The following is a 17662-nucleotide window of genomic DNA, read 5'->3' as shown; positions in this document are numbered from 1 at the left end:
ACCGGCATAAGCTCCAAGCAGATTCTGGAGATGATAAACACTGGTTTCTGCATCAGCATAGTCCAAATACACAGTAGCTACCTTTTGATTACTCTCCTGCTAAAAAAGCATCCACCCCTTCCTTAAAGATATCTAATGTATCTTCCACAGCAGCCTCTGCAGCAAGAGAATCGCACAGCTCTCTTTAGGGCAGAGATACATGCTCAGATTCAGGGAGATTTAGTCGCTCGGAAATAAATTGCCACTTCTTCGGGGCGAGTAATCTCTACGAACTGTCTCCCGCTGACTAGAATCTAAATCGCCAGCCGGATAGCACTCGGAGCACTTCATCTTTCAAAGTTGCCCAGCAACCTCTTGAGGCAATTTTGTGACTTCAGAAAAGGAAGTGCACTGATTGCCATCCCACCGGCGATTACAATTCTAGCCGGCTGGAGGCAGTTTGGGAAGATTAGTCGCCCAGAAGAAGAGGAGATTTGTCACAGGGCGACTTATCTCCCCGAATCTGAGGGTGTGTCTCTGCCCTTAAATGCACCGAGGACAATTATTTTACAGCCTAGGAATGGAGACATCTAGCAAGAGAGCTAGACACTGGTCAGAGAACATTTAATAGTTGGGGGGTTAGTTTTCCTTTAAAGGGGTTGTTCACCTTTAAATTAGCTTTTAGTATGATGAAGAGAGAGATTTTTTATTATTTGTGGTTTTTGAGTTATTTAGCTTTATATCCAGCAGCTCTTCAGTTTGCAATATTAACAGTCTGGTTGCTAATGTCCAAATGACCCTAGCAACCATGCTTTGATTTGAATAAGAGACTGGAATATGAATAGAAAAAGCCTGAATAGAAAAAGGCATAATAAAAAGTAGCAATAACAATACAGCTGTAGCCTTACAGAGCATTTGTTATTTAAATGGGGTCTGTGACCCCCCCCCCCCCAATTTGAAAGCTGGAAAGAGTCAGAAGAAGAAGGCAAATAGCTATAAAAAAAGAAAACATGAAGGCCAACTGAAAAGTTGCTTAGAATTGATCATTCTATAACATACTAAAGGTGAACCATTCCTTTAAGTGTGAGAAAACATCACACCTCCAAACTTATATTTAGCTGAAAGAAAAAAAGGAATAAAAACCCCATCTGTAGGTGTCTTATTTGCCCCAGAATGGGTACAAACTCTTCCTAACTGCAATGGGACCAGTCCCTGGAGCAGCGCTGTACTGAGAGTCCTAATCTGAGCCGTTTTGTATTTCCTCGTCTGCAAAAAGGCATCCATCCCTTCCATTAATTATATCTACTGTATCTGCCAGTACAACCGCTCCAGGAAGGGAACTCATTTTAGCAAATGCCAGGGTGACTATTGGGAAATTATTTTATGTTGGTTTATTTATTCTGGATCCCACATCAGGAAGCCAACTGGAGGTGGGGGGCAATTTCAGGTGTCTGTGTGAAACAGCAAAGGGACTAACAGGAGGAGAAGGGCCCAATCTCGCCTCCCTGTGATACAGCCAGTTAAGGCAATATTAATAGTGTATGTGCTGCAAGTCATTAGGGAGATGTGGGCTCCTCGGGGAGAGATTTGGGCAGGGGGCTGACAATGTAGCTTTCGATGAACTCAAACACCGTGTATGGGTCTTGATCAGCATTAATGTGAATGACATCCTGATAAAACTCCTCCAGCTCGTCGGCATTAGCGTGGTACGCGTCTAGCCTCGCCTGAACCTTCTCCTCAGAATACTTTGGGTTCTGCTGCAGACGCTCTTGTACCTCCGATCTGGGTGCCGGCTTGTATATGCTGTGGTACCTGCAGCATAGAGTAAATGGGAAGGGGTGGGCATAAAAACAATGAAATCACTGTAATTGTAGTATATATACAATTAGATACTCTAATAAATATATTTACCATTCACCCTCCCACTGTTACTGAAATAACCCCCCTCCCCAGTCTGCTGAATGGTGGGACCTCATGCCAAGGAGGGAAAGGGACTCAGAGTCTGTGACTCAAGCAGTGGGTGGAACTAAAACATTCTGACAGCAATTTACAGGGCAAGGGACAGGGGCTTGATCAGAGCACTAATGGCAGTTTATAAACGCAATGGCAAGCAGTTTTTAAACGCAATTAGTGAATAGTCTATAAAACTGGGCTGACTTGCAAGAGTACGCCAGTTAAATAAGCTGCAAAACTGGTTTCAAACCAATTTTTGGGTCACACAGTCCTACCTAGTTAATTTGGGCCCCCTGAGCAGGTCTGGCTGGGATTCAATATAGGCCCTGGCATTCAAGTACACTGAGACTCAGCCAGCCAACCCCACAAGCCTAATATCTACTGACTGTCTATGGCATCTTATATCAGCCACTCTGGCATTTGCCAGAACCCATAGACTGCCCCTCAGCACTTGTCTAGAAGGAAACATATGGACAATATATAGGAATCAATATGTATCCTATATATCCTCAGATATGTATAAATACAACTATACAGAGAAGGAATGTTCTGGGCACACAATAAGCTATACCCTCATACTGTACTGTCTAAGGGAATCAATATGGCACCTCCTCCCATATGTATAAATACAAATATACAGAGAAGGAATGTTCTGGGCACACAATAAGCTATACCCTCATACTGTACTGTCTAAGGGAATCAATATGGCACCTCCTCCCATATGTATAAATACAAATATACAGAGAAGGAATGTTCTGGGCACACAATAAGCTATACCCTCATACTGTACTGTCTAAGGGAATCAATATGGCACCTCCCTCCTCCCATATGTATAAATATAAATATACAGAGAAGGAATGTTCTGGGCACGCAATAAGCTATACCCTCATACTATACTGGCTAAGGGAATCAATATGGCACCTCCTCCCATATGTATAAATACAAATATACAGCGAAGGAATGTTCTGGGCACGCAATAAGCTATACCCTCATACTGTACTGTCTAAGGGAATCAATATCACAGCTCCCACCCATAGGTATAAATAGAAATATACAGTGAAGGGATGTGCTACCCTTATTCTGTACTGTCTGTTAAAATGAAAACAAATCTGCTTCATCTCCAGGGCTTAAAGGGCATATAATGATTGTGCCTGAATCATTCAGTGTATAGTGATGTGCTATATTTAGAGGGCGCATGTAGAATGTGGCAGGCAGCTGTTGTATAAACATTAACCTAAATTTGCTGCTGCTTGCCTGAGCTGAATGTGCGCCAGCATCAGGTTATGTTCAGACTCATTATAATCTGTCCGAATGTTGCTGCGCGTGAGCTGATGTGACCAGATCATCCTAAAACCAATAACTGTCAGTACCAACCTCTCTCCAGAGACCGGATCTGTCATACACAAAGACAGACGCTCTATAACAACATCGTCTGAGAGATCCAGAGAGAAGACCCTGCCGGGGAAGACAAGAAGGAAAATGGTTATTGTCTTTGTTGCACTGAATCATAGAATGGAAATAACAGGCTGGGCTGAAGCTGAAACCATTTTGCACTGCAGCGCTGGCAATAACTCATAACTCTGCATAAACAATTGTACAATAAACTATGGCAGCATAGGTATCCCCCTGTACTAAGCTCAATTTAGCAGGAACAGCCCCCTAAGTTTGATCATAGTCTGTACAGAGAGATCCCATAAAACTATGGCAGCATAGGTATTCCCTGTACTAAGCACAATTCAGCAGGAACAGTCCCCTAAGTTTGCTCATAGTCTGTACAGAGAGATCCCATAAAACTATGGCAGCATAGGTATTCCCTGTACTAAGCACAATTCAGCAGGAACAGACCCCTAAATACACAATATAAAGGTGCCAGAGGATAATGGCAGTGTCTGACTTGGCAAAACCAGGACCAGATATGATGTCACAGAATGATTTAATGTGCCGGGAGATGGATGTCTGTTCAGTTCCCTTCCCGAGTGCCACTGGGGTGAAGGAGAAGTTTAACAAAGCAGCAGGGTGGCAAGCAGAAAAATGAAACTGATGCCAAGTGATGCTGCACATTTTAAAAATGTATCAGGCCTATAATAATTTATATCTCTTTAATAATACAGGATGTTTAAAGGCTGTTAAGAAAAAAATAATGGTGGAGACGGGCGCAGTGCAATCTCCTGGGGCTGCGAAGACGAATAAGTATGGAGTGGGAAGAAAACAACATTCTATGATGCACCCATACACCAATGGAACAGACACCCATACATCATCAGAATGGGCACCTGTACACCAATTGAATAGGCACCTATATGCCATCAGAACAGCCAACATATCAATGGAACAGGCACCCAAACATTAATGAAACCCATATGCCAATACAACAGTCACTTAGTTCTAACCTATATATGAGGACCACCTCCTGTTAATTACTTGTTACATGCCCCACTCACTGGTCCAATGATGCAACTTATGCCCAAAAAAGGTGTGCCCACGATAGGGTTGCTTGTCCATTGCTTTTTAATGATTTTGCTTTTTGTTCAGCGGCTATCTGGTTGCTAGGGTCCAGTTTACCATAGCAACCAGGCAGTGCTTTGAATGATGAATAGGAGAGAAAGTAAATAGAAAGGAAATAATTATAAAATTATAGCACAGAGGCCACTCATGAAATATGAAAAGCAGCAAAAGAGGAAGAAAAATCATTTAAAAAGCATAGGTAGAAAAACTACAGGAAGTCAGTAGTGCCTGGTAAAATACTTCCCCCACTTGCATGACAGCAAATGGGGAAGTATTTTTTTATCAAATATAGACACTTTTGATGTGGGTGCCCTGGAAAATTTGAAGGGATATGGGGTCACTGGCTAAAACATAATACTCCAGAGCCTGAATGGTTACCAGCGCCTCTAGGGAATGGATTTACTAAGACCAAATGGGCTCTTCCCCTTTCCTTGCCTTTTCTTAATTTTTTTACTTTACAACCCAGTTATGTAATGTTTAATTGAAAATGTTAAATAAAAACTTATTTAAAAAATGACACTTTTTATTTATGAAAGTGACTAAATATGAAATTTTTTTTATCAGTGAAAATTTTCTTTTTTTTCATTTGCCCTTTTAATTGCTAGAATTATAATTATTCCAAAGGGGAAGTGGTAAAAAAAAAAAAAAAAGATGCCCAATCAAGTGCGTCAATGTAATTTATTTTATATATATAAAGAGGCCCCTGAATATTTAATGTCTGTTTGTCACATAACAGCAATAATAACGACTATGCCCGGCTATTAGAATTAATATTTATGACGGCGGCATGAAATATTCATGGAGACAGAGTGTGTAGGAAGGGGAGAGAGCGATGGGGGCGGCAGAATCAAAAATGAGAAGGGGAGGGCGCGGAAGGAGATTTAATATACATCGGGCTCTGTTTACTGGTTGGCTTGATGTTTAAAGATAGCTTGACAAGGCTCTGCAGGAATCTGTCAGTCACCCTTTGTGCGGGGAGGGGGGGTACAGTGCGATTGTTGACAGCTCGCAGATTGAATTTCCGACAGCAGTGGTAAAAAAAATAAAAATAAAAAAAGGCCTTAATACCCCCCCATACACCTTGCGGAGTTCTTTCCCTTATTTTATTGCCCGAGGCTCACTGTTCAAGCTGCCTCTCCTGTCTCCCCTGCCATCAGCCGGAATTAAGGAATTAATGAGAGCGATGGAGACTTGAGAGCGGGGCCCTCGCAATGTTTACGGGTTATTAAATGATAATGTGCCGCGGCTGTATAATTTAGCAGCCAATTAAAGGAAGTGTTAGTTGATTTGATGGAATGAGGAGCTACAAAATGCATTTAACTAATTCGAGAACCCCGGCTTCCCTGCGATCCGCTCTCTCGCCGGCCTCTCGGATTACGCGGCTAATTGCTTGACTTTATGGGGTTGTCACCGATACCCCATGCATATTTCATCGCTCTCAAAGACTTCAATTGTGTGCGTCCGTGTCGCTGCTGTAATATGTAGAAGCCGAGCCAAAGTTGAGTTTAGTTAAAGTGCTCCCAGCACAGGGCGAGGGAGGAGGGATGGGGTGCTGGGTGCTTCAAGAGCCTCCTCCCTTTTCTCCAAACTGGGTGGGGGTAACGCAAAACCCGCCGTGTTAAATGTCGCTCTGCAATTACATGATTAAAAGGCAGCGGCATACGATCGTCTTTTGTTTTACATCTCGCTGACACTCATTGCACGCCAATGGCTTCTTCACACGGAGCTTGCGAGACTAAATCGTTAAAGGGGAACTGAGATCATAATAAAGGTGTCCATAGACATAGAGATCCGCTCGTTTGGCGATCTCTCCCCGATATGCCCACATTGAAGTGGGCGATATCGGGCTGATCTGATCATGGGCCCTACGGCCCAACGATTGGATCATAATGGATCCGATACGGGCGGTCGGATCCCGGGAATGCATACACGCATAGATGCAGCCACGATCCAAAGGGATTTTTTAACCGGCCTGATCGAGATCTGCCTGACTTTCGGCCAGATATTGATAGGGAAAGCCTGTCGGATGGCTCAGACTCGGTCTGTAAGCAGCTTTTATCGGCCCATGTATGGGGGGCTTAAGAAGCTCACTTCATCTGGCTCACAAGTTGCCCTTTCTTGTTTATATTTCATAACAGAATCAGGACTTAGTGTGTCTCACAGGCCCCTGACTGGTATATGGCCCCAATCAGGTCCTGACTGACTTTCAAACTAGGCCCTGGAATTTAAAGTACGCTGAGGCCCAAACAACTAATAAATAGTGACTGTCTATAGAATCTTACAGTGGCCCTTCTGGGATTTTAGCAGAATCTACAGAGTGCTAGTCCGGGCCTGCTCCCTGATAATGACCCTATGGCAGACTGGAGTAATGGCAAACAGCAGGTAAAACACCCCAACCTGCCCACTGGTCCTATAGGCTCCAGGGCATCAGGGCCAGATTATATAGTGGACACCCCTAGGCCCGTGGTCATTCTGCGCCCGTCTCCTCCCTTTTATTCTCTCAAATTTCCATCATCGGGACTGGAGCAATGGCGACTGGTGCACTGGAAATTTAGAAAACTATCATATCTCCTGCGCATCCTCAGTGTTTCTGAACCAATGTGGGTCTGATTGGGCAGCATGCCCCCCACTAAATCCTTCCACCCTAGGCCCCGGCCTTGGTGGCCTCCCAACAAATCCGGGCCTGCCGGGCATACCTCCCAACTGTCCCGTTTTTCGCAGTCCCTATTTTGACCGCAATACCGGATTCTTACTGAAATGTCCCTAGTTTCTCTTTAATCTCCTGCACTGAACAGCCAGAAAACGATACAAAGTTTCTAAAACTTAATTCAATAAGAGGCATTTTGGCAGAGAGCCCGGAATACTTGGCAGGTGCACTTAGATACATTTGTAACAATTTAAAAGCAAAGATACAATTGTAACTATTTAAGATAAGCAGGTCTCTTGGGGAAACTGCTTAAAGTAGAAGGAAATCCACTCTTACCTTGGGGATGCCAAAAGTTAGACACCCCAAGTGATGGTATCTACTTACCTCACACCCCTTCTTCCAGCGAGCACCATGGAGCCATTGGCTTCCAGCTTCTTCTTTCCTCACGCAGGTGCGCATGTGCGCATGTGCAGTAGAGTGAAAAGCCGAACTTTAACGAAGAAGTTGCTATTTCGTTTGCCCCGGGAAATTTGAAGAAAGAAGAAGAAGGAAGCCGATACCCCGTGGTGCTCGCTGGAAGAACCCCAGTTATCTCTTGATAGGAGCACCGGCCTCGAGTGTGAAGTAAGTTCTGTGTATATATATAATCACTTGGGGTGGCTAACTGTTGGCACCCCCAATTAAATAGGCCTTTCCTTCTCCTTTAAAGGAGAAGGAAAGTTACGGAGGCATTTTATTGCCAATAGATTAGCTGCAATAGTGCAAGCTAGAATGCTATATTTATTCTGTAGAACGTTTTACCATACCTGAGTAAAAAGCTCTAGAAACTCTCTGTTTGTTTAGGATAGGAGCTGCAGTAGTAACATGGTGTGACATCACTTCCTGTCTGAGTCTCTCTCTGCTCTGGGTTCAGATTACAGTAGAGAAGGGAGGGGTGGGGGGAGAGGAGCAAATGGAGCATGCTCTTGCCCAGGGCAATGAGGTTTAAGCTGAAGGCAGGAAGTCTGATACAGAAGCCCATGAGTACACAATAGAAGGAAAGAAATGCAGTGTTTCTTTTGACAGGGGACCCAGAGCAGCACCACTTTGGGGGTTTACTGGTATATTTAGATGGACCTTTCTGATAAGGCTTACTTAGTTTTAACCTTTCCTTCTCCTTTAAAGGGCAATTTCACCTTCATTAGCAAAACTGTAATACCACATAAAACCTGTCCCTAAAACCCCCAGAAATGTGTTTAAACTTTCCATAATCTGTCAGAGCAGGGGCAGGACGGGTGCAAATAGCATTAGGATTGGGTATCTGTCAACAATTCGTTAACCTACACATTAGTTGCCACCAAAATGCTCAAGCCTGTAAACTGATCACCCATCAGTGTTCAATTGAGTGTTTTTATTTACAGTTATGGGACCTGTAATCCTGAAAGCTCGGGACATGGGGTTTTCCAAATAACAGATCTTTCTTTAGTTTAGATCTTCATACCTTATGTCTACTAGAAAATCATGGAAACATTGAATAAAGACAAAAGGCTGGTTTTGCTTCCAATAAGAATGAATCATATCTTAGTTGGGATCAAGTACAAGCTACTGTTTTATTATTACAGAAAAAAAGGAAATAGTTTTTAAAATTTTGGTTTATTTGGATAAAATGGTGTCTAAGGGAGATGGCTTTTCTGTAATTCTGAGCTTTTCGGATAACAGATCCCATACCTGTACTAGTATTAGGATTTTTCTGGCAGTGGTAGACAACCGCCCCCGCCCCATGAATGCCATAGCCCTATGTGTGTCACAGATTTCCCATTTCCAGTACATTTAAACTATTAATGTTAGCAAATGGTACCATCATGCCAACACCGTAGGTTCTAGATCTTGGATTCCACATCTTGTCAATAAAGTTCATACGGTGCCAACACTTAAAGAACATGAATGTGTATTTTGCAGCAGTGCCTTGCACTGACTGAGGATTCACCCAATATGCTATGGACCCTACCCATGTAGCTTTTTTGCATGGGCAACTGCAGCCTTGTTCTTGCTAAAATGTGAATATGCAAATTAGGGGGCCTGATCATCACCCAGATCTTTTGTACAATTCAGCGCATCTTTAGTATCTTTGTTTAAAGCCATTGGGCCGGCAGGATAGCTGGGTGAAGTGAGTAACAAACACCTTCTAGTGGACTGACTTACCGGAGCGTTTGACATGTAAACATATGACAGATAGGAATCGATAGACCATCTGCTCTCCTTCTTTGCTGCTTTAAGCTTAGACTTCATTAATACTGGGTTTAATTTTCTGCTCAGCAGAGCTTTAGCTTTATCTGTGGTTCCTTAATTTCCCCAGTGTGCAGGGTGGGACTGGGTCCCAGGGCCGGGTGGCTACATTCCGCGCAGCTCGTAGAGATTTTTCTACTTGACAACACACATTAGTTAATGGGCAGGTCCCTAATAGTGAATAAGCCACCTGTGATGGAACAGGAAGATATACAGTTATCCTCATCTTTTATTTATGAACCACTGACATATTAGACTGGTGCTTTAACCTTAGTCTTTGCCCAGTGGAGCTTACAATCAACAACATCTAATTAGTTAGTTAGTTTAAGCAGTAGATAATTAATCTACTATGATAGTTTTGGACTGTGGGAGAATGGAGCACCAGGAGAATATTCACATAGGCTAACAACACACCAATGGTGCCCTAGTGGGAACTGAACACAAGACCCTAGCACTGTACAACAGGAACCTTTAACAACAACTAGGTATCTCCAGGGTCAGTGGCTGCTAGTAACATCCTCAACCAGCCACTGAACCAACTTTTAGGTATCTGCAGGGTTAGTGGGCTGCTAGTAACCTCACTAACCAGCCACTGAACCAAATATTAGGTATCTCCAGGGTTAGTGACCTGCTAGCAACCTCAGCAGCCAGCCACTGAACCAACTATTGGGTATCTCCATAATAAGTGACCTGCTAGTAGCCTCACCAACCAGCCACTGAACCAACTATTAGGTGTCTCCAGGGTCAGTAGACTGCTAGTAACCTCACCAACTAGCCACTGAACCAACTATTAGGTATCTCCAGAATAAGTGCCCTTCTAGAAACCTCACCAACCAGCCAATGAACCAGCTATTAGGTATCTTCAGGATCAGTGACCTGCTAGTAATCTCACCAACCAGCCAATGAATCAACTAACAGCTTTCTTCAGAATCACGGACATTGGTGGCAGCCTCAACAATCAGTCACTGAAGCTGTTCCTGGCATGCTGATCACCTCAACCACAATAGTGGTAACCTCTCCAACTAGCTACAGGACCAACTAGTGGGTATCTTTAGGATCCCCTTGATAGTGGTAACCTCTCCAACTAGTTATAGGACCAACAGTGTCTCTACAACATATCCAGCAGATGTCCTGTTTTCCCAATATATGTTGAAATTGCTCTTTATTTGGGCCTCATGGGGTCCCCTATACCTCCTGAGCCCCCGTCAGCAACAGGGTCTGCTTCCTCTGTAGTTACACCCCTGGGACCAACTAGTGGGTATCTTCAGGGTCCCTGTCATAGTGGTAACCTCTCCAGGTAGCTAAAGGTCGAAATAGTGGTTATCTTCAGGATCCCTGTCATAGTGGTAACTTCTCCAACGAACCAATGGACTAACAAATGAGTGTCTTCAAGATAAATTATATACTTGAAACTTCCCTAGTTAGTTACAGGACCAACATGTGGGTATCCCCAGACAGACTGATAGACTTGTGCCTGCTCCCAGTTTAATGGAATGCACTGTGGTCCAATTTCAGCGTAGTTAGAGCAAGTCTCAAGTTCTAGAAAATCTCAGTAACAGTTCTCTGTATTATTAAGTGGCATCAGTAACTCCAGTGTCTCTGACCTTTCTACAGACACCAATGACTTTCAATGTACTCAGCCTGTTTATATATGCCCCCAAACTTTAGCTCCATTAAATGTTACGTTACTAAGGGGATAACTGAAACCCACCCCTAACAGGACAGGGTCCCAATAAGTTGAAAATCCCTGCCATTGCCAATGTCTGTATGACCACTTTACTGTTAAGGAAGAGTTCATTATATCAGGGGATCAAGTGGGAAAGGTAATTAACGGACTGTCTTCTCCTCCTGTCACAGTTGCTCTGAATAACTGAGGTGGTGGGATCAAGTGTAAAAGTAATTTCAGTTCCACTGTTCTGCGCTTTTTTATTGCAACAAATGGCAAAAACCATAGATATTTTTGAACACAGGCCTATATACAGCACTCAGGGTATGCTGCCCCTTTAAATGTCACTTAACCCTGGTATTTTGTTATGACTAAGATAAAAATGACTGTGATAATTAATGAACTCCCTAATTACTAACCCTACAGACGAAGGGCTCTAAGGACCCACGGCGAGTGTTGGAATGAGAGTGACAGCGCGCTTCTATAACCCTATCTCGAAGGAAGGCTAATCTAGATTAGAAGAGCAGAAGCCACTTTATAATTAATTACAGGACGCAATTAGCAAAGATCGCTCAGTTTTCATTTAAAGGAAGAAAAAAAAAACCTTTTATAGAAAGGTCTGACACGTCAGGTAACGAGATAGCTGTTAATTAATAAAACTGCCAGCTCAACGTTCCCGAGTCCAGTCATCATTATCCATTCCGTAACGGAATCCCTCTATCAGTGCCACGATCCGTCCCGGAGCTTCCAACTCAATTAACTTAATGCTATGCAAATGAGACGGCTCCTTCGTTATTAGCTTCAAGCCCACAAACGTTAATGGCATAATTGGGGCTTCAACTGGGTAATTAGACATGACTTTTTCCATTAGTCTTACACGGCTAATTATTGTTGATGGGAACGAGGGGACGGATCCCGGGGCTGCGTATGGCTAGGGGCAGCTGGTTGCACTGGATATACACTCCACATCATCAATGGAAGAAGGAGCCATTAGATATTCTGGATAAACAACTCCCTCGGAATGCAAACACCCCGCACTGTAATGTTATACACGACCAAGGTCACCCCCCTAAAGGATTTCCGACTGCCGGATCTTAGTTTTTGCATGTAGACCATAAGAGAGCAATTCAGTCATGTCCACGTCTCCCTCTGAGTTCCAAATGTGAATAATTCGGAGGTGGGGTTGCTTGCTGCCCCCCCCCCAAACATATTGTACTGTGTCAGTCTCTCTCTAGGGGCTGGAATATATTCCTGAACTGAATAGTTTTTATTCAACTTTGTCAATATCAATTTCAAGGGCAAATATTTCTTGCTGTTCCACTTTGGTGGAGAAAATGGATCTTCAAAACAAAACTGTTGATTTAGAGGAGGCCCAGCCCTGATAGAGAGGATAGCCCTTAACCTCAGAATGTGTCCTTGCGGCCTCTTTGGGTAAAATAAACACTGGCCAGAGTGACTACTGAAATCCAACTACAGGCAAAATTACATAGGACTCTGGGAGAAAATTATTTCATTTTAAAAACATAATAACTGCAAGAACACACAACCATATATACACAGACAGAATGAATGCTCTGGGCACAGAAGCCGCAATACCCTCATACTGTACTGAAAAACAATATGGCATCTCCCACCCATATATATTAATACAAATACACAGAGAAGGAATGTTCTGGGCACACAATAAGCTATACCCTCATACTGTACTGTCTAAGGGAATCAATATGGAACCTCCCTCCTCCATATGTATAAATACAAATATACAGAGAAGGAATGTTCTGGGCACACAATAAGCTATACCCTCATACTGTACTGTCTAAGGGAATCAATATGGCACCTCCTCCCATATGTATAAATACAAATATACAGAGAAGGAATGTTCTGGGCACACAATAAGCTATACCCTCATACTGTACCTGTCTAAGGGAATCAATATGGCACCTCCTCCCATATGTATAAATACAAATTACAGAGAAGGAATGTTTGGTCACACAATAAGCTATACCCTCATACTGTACTGTCTAAGGGAATCAATATGGCACCTTTTCTCATATGTATAAATACAAATATACAGAGAAGGAATGTTCTGGGAACACAATAAGCTATACCCTCATACTGTAATGTCTAAGCCAGGGATCCCCAACCTTTTCAACCAGTGAGCAACATTCAAAAGTAAAAGGAGTTGGGGAGCAACACAAGCAAGAAAAATGTTCTTGGGGTGCCATATAAGTGCTGTGATTGGCCATTGCAGCCCCTATGTAGATTGTCAACCTACATTAAGGCTCTGTTTGGCAGTGCACCTGGTTTCTTGGCACCCCACAGGAACATTTTCATGCTTGGTGGTTGCTCCCCAACCCTTTTACTTCTGAATGTTGCTCACCGGGTTTAAAGGTGGGGATCCCTGGTCCTAAGGGGAATCAATTATGGGCGGCCTCCCTCCCATATGTATAATACAAATATACAGAGAAGGAATGTTCTGGGGAACAACAATAAGCTCATACCCTCATTACTGTACTGTCTAAGGGAATTCAATATGGCACCTCTTCCTCCATATGTTATAAATACAAATATACAGAGAAGGAATGTTCTGGGGCACACAATACAGGCTATACCCTCATACTGTACTGTCTAATGGAATCAATATGGCACCCCTCCCATATTGTATAAATACAAATATACAGAGAAGGAATGTTCTGGGAACACAATAAGCTATACCCTCATACTGTACTGTCTAAGCTCTAAGGGAATCAATATGGCACCTCTTCCCATATGTATAAATATACAGAGAAGGAATGCTCTGGGAACACAATAAGCTAAATGCGCACAAGTGTATATTTCCACAATGATAGATCTTGTACCATGGAAGAATTAACTCTTCCCTTATCTGAAAAGCATTGCATTGAGCTGATGTTTATCTCTATCTTATCAGTTTCCCAGCAGCACCACAGCATGAGGTTAAAGGGGCACCCCAAAATCTATACGATTTATGGAAGAAAGTACCGTCAGCAAATGAAAGTGATGGGTCCTAAGCTTGTTTTCACAAGGCAATCTCTGTTCAAACACAGTAAGTCCATTCACTGCCACCCCCATAGGCAGCTGATGGTAGGGGGCAGAGAGACTGGAGGTTCAAAAGGCAGTGTACATTTTAGATGGGCCTGCTTCAAAAGTAATTGCTCCCGGTCTCTGGCGAGACTGCCTGCAAACCGAGTAACAGACTCTCATAAACTAAGTTTTAACCCGAGGGGAGGTAGAGGTGACCCCCGTGATTTGTTTCCCAAATGGAATTCACCAGGCTCTTTCGAGCACGAAGGCTTCAAAGCCAGCCTCCTATTGCCTGCAGATCTCGCCGTCTGATGGAAATGCTAGGAGGTCAGAGGGGAGATGTCTGCTTGAATACAAAAAAAGTTCATTTTCCGCCAAGTTTTTAGGCTCTTTATTTCTCAAAGGCCCCAGCCGTTAGGTGTGATATGGCTGGTGTTTTCCCCATCAACACAATTTAGTGACCTGACCTTTCCAATGAGTGTGCTGATTTCCCATTACAAGCTAGGGACATCTGTCGAGGCACTCAATTCACCTTTATATGGCCTTGCAGGGAAAATGTCACCAACCTGTTTGGGTGAGCTATTTGTGTAAGTGGAGGTTTGCAAAAGGAAAGGGGATTACAGAAGCTATCATTCCAAGGGCTGATATCAGGAGTATAACTTTATGGTCCCAGTCCCCTGAGGAGGATAGAATAATTCTGGCCTCCTCCACTGCATGGGGAATGAGACTCTCCCCATAATACAAGCAACTGGCAAACCACTGACATCTGATGGGGATTAGACAAACTAGGCAGCCTTGAAAGTCCAGTCAGTCATGGACCTAAGCAGGCCACTGATGTGGTCATCTCTCTACTGGGACAGCTGTTGGCTTGGAGGTCAATCGATTGGTCTGGACTAGCACTAGTCAGGCCACTGTGCAGTGCAAAACAAAAATTCTGGGTTGAAAATTTGTATTCCTGAAGTGTGAAGAAGTCTACCTGTGGCACAATAACCCATTAAATGTACAAAAATTTAGGAAGCCATGACATTTCAAGTGCAGCAAAGGATTATGGGCTAAAAAGGTGCACTCTTGGGATTTGACAAGTCTATTTGGGGAGAACGACAATTGTCTGAGGAAGCCATGATACATTTACTGCAGCAAATGATTAGGGGCTGAAAAGACACATTCTAAGGAAGTCTATTTTTGAGAAAAGGTCCACATGTCTGAGGAAGCCACGATACACCTAGTGCAGCAAATGATTAGGGGCTGAAATTTAATATTCTAGGAAAACGAAAAGTCGATGTGTGGTAGAAGGTCCATATCTCTGAGAAAGTCATGTTACATCTAGTGCAGCAAAGAATTAATGAATATAAAGTCATACTTTAGCAATATAAGAAGTTCTGACATAGAAGCAAACATACAATGGTCTTACTTTTAGGAAGCTATGGCAGGTCTAGAGCAACAAATGATTATGGGTTTAAAAGTTGTATAACAGGGATGCAAAAAATTCTGTGTACACAGTCTGAAGTAGCCATGCCACATCTAGCACAGCAAAGGATTACTGGTTGACTTGGGAAGTTGAAATACTAAGGATGTGATAAGTTAGGGTTACTCATGAGCAACAACCAAATGTAAAAAGAGTTGGGAAGCAACACAAGCATTAAAAATATCCCTAGGGATGCCAAATCAGGGTTGTGATTGGCTATTTGGCCATCCCTATATGAACTAGCAGCCTACAGAGTCTCTGTTTGGCAATATACCTGGTTTTTATGCAATTAAGACTTTCCAGGAATTCAAAAATAAACACCTTATTTGAGAACATTGAGAGCAACATCCATGGGGTTGGTGACATGCTGCTTGTATGGTTGGGGAACACCATGATATGTCATTCAGGGTAGAAAGACCTACTTAACATACACAATCTGAGAAAGCCTTGGTGCTTTTTTTGCAGCAAATTTTCAGTCTGTTTCTGGTAGAGGGACCCATTCAATGTTCATACTTTGAGGAACCCATGATCTTTCTAGAGTTGCAAAGGATTATGACATAAGTGCAACAAGCAAATACTATTTTGGTCCGATTTTGTCCAACTGTCACATGCTCAAGGTTGAGTAACAGGATAAGGGCAGTTAGACCATGATAAATTATCCTTCTCTGCTAGCCTCCTTCCCCCCTCTCCTCTACCAACAACCCGTCCCACCTTGCACGAGAGAAAAGAGCCGAACGGGTGGAATCCATATCCCAAAATAAATATTCTAGTCCAGTCTTAGTAAACTCTCTGATAATGCCACTGCGGATGGGTCACCAAGGTTTTATTAGCTCAATTAACGAGGAGTAAGAGAAGGCTTACAGCAAGCTCTTCAAAAGCACAGAGAATTGAGCCGCTAGTAATGCAGTTATTAACCTTCACCAGGCACTGGATTTCGCAGCAGATTCCAGCCTCATTCCTTGGTTCAAGGTTTCATTAATAGGCTGTTTATTGTGTTTAATCCGCTTGGGAATCAGCGGTGGGTGATGCTAATGCCTCATCGGGAGGAAAGAAAAAAAAAGAAAACCTAGAGCATCAAAACAAAATAAATAAAGGCCCTTCTGCATTTAAGATTGGGACTAAAGCTACTGGCGAGTTTCAGTTAGTGTTCTATTGTATGGCTAAAAAGGAACATACAGGGAAAGGCGGCCATATAATCTAGATCCTATAACAATAGTCATCGGGATGTAATCCCGGCTTTCATTCTGTTCCTTTTGATCTGCCCCCATTGTGCTTCAAAATCAGAAACCATCATTTCCTTAATCGGTTCTTCTTACAGTTCGTCTGAACCTGGAAGGTTTCTAGAGGGGCTGCTGGGCTAGCTATTGTTCCCTTGGCTTTTCTCAGGGAAGATGGGCACCGTGCTCTAACATCTGTTCTCTTGTTGTACACAAGTGCCACGGAACATCCGTCCCTTTCCCTCTGGGACATAAGGCTGTGCGTGCATTGAAGCAGCCGAGAGGTTTAGAGTCTAAGGAAACCATGGAAATTGAAAAAGCAGCGTAGGACTATTTTGCTCATATGATATCATTTTGTCATGCTTAATCCACCCCCTCGATCTATTGGCTATGACCTGAGCTCTAATAATCCTGAATGGTCCTTCATGAGTCAGATAACAGGACAATGCATGACAAAGGATGTGAAAAATTACAACACAATGGATTTTCATACTGTTTCACTTAGACAGTGCAGTTCCCTGGTATAACTTACTGACTGCATAGAATATTCCTTCTCTGTATATTGGTCTTTAATTTATTGTGAACTGCCCTATTGTCCCTCAATAGACAAGACATTAAAAGAGTGCAGCAAGCAGAAAGGTCTCACTTATTTGTAAAAATGTAAATGAATTCCCTTTCCTGTATAACTCAGTGTACACAGTATCATACTTACATTTACACAGTGACTTCTTATATCCTTATAATTTACAGCAGGAGTACATTATCCCTTATAATACGAGTCATACTCAGAGTTCCCTGTATAACTCAGCCTGCAGCCTTGTGCCTTTATATGGTCACAGAACCCCTCAGTGACTTCTAATATCCCCTTTGATCTGATATATTTGCTAACTACTACTACTTGTAGTAGAGCTCAATTTATTCAT

At 42.9% G+C, this 17662-nt stretch overlaps 1 protein-coding gene across 3 annotated transcripts in view; it reads right to left on the bottom strand.

The window, feature by feature from the left end:
- Positions 1–1355: 1355 nt before the first annotated feature.
- ak8.L (adenylate kinase 8 L homeolog) overlaps positions 1356–17662 on the bottom strand; it is a 50111-nt gene continuing 33804 nt past the window's right edge. For all 3 annotated transcript variants that reach the window (XM_041572121.1, XM_041572120.1, NM_001095393.1), the window contains 2 exon segments: positions 3307–3387; positions 1356–1791 (listed from right to left, as the gene is read on the bottom strand). In XM_041572121.1, coding sequence (XP_041428055.1) covers positions 1536–1791; positions 3307–3387 — 337 coding nt within the window. In that variant the 3' untranslated portion in view covers positions 1356–1535.

This window comes from Xenopus laevis, chromosome 8L (genome assembly GCF_017654675.1).
Source record: "Xenopus laevis strain J_2021 chromosome 8L, Xenopus_laevis_v10.1, whole genome shotgun sequence".
Classification (NCBI taxonomy): domain Eukaryota; kingdom Metazoa; phylum Chordata; class Amphibia; order Anura; family Pipidae; genus Xenopus; species Xenopus laevis.
Note: the sequence above shows the minus strand (reverse complement) of the source record. Positions and strands in the feature narration are given on the sequence as shown.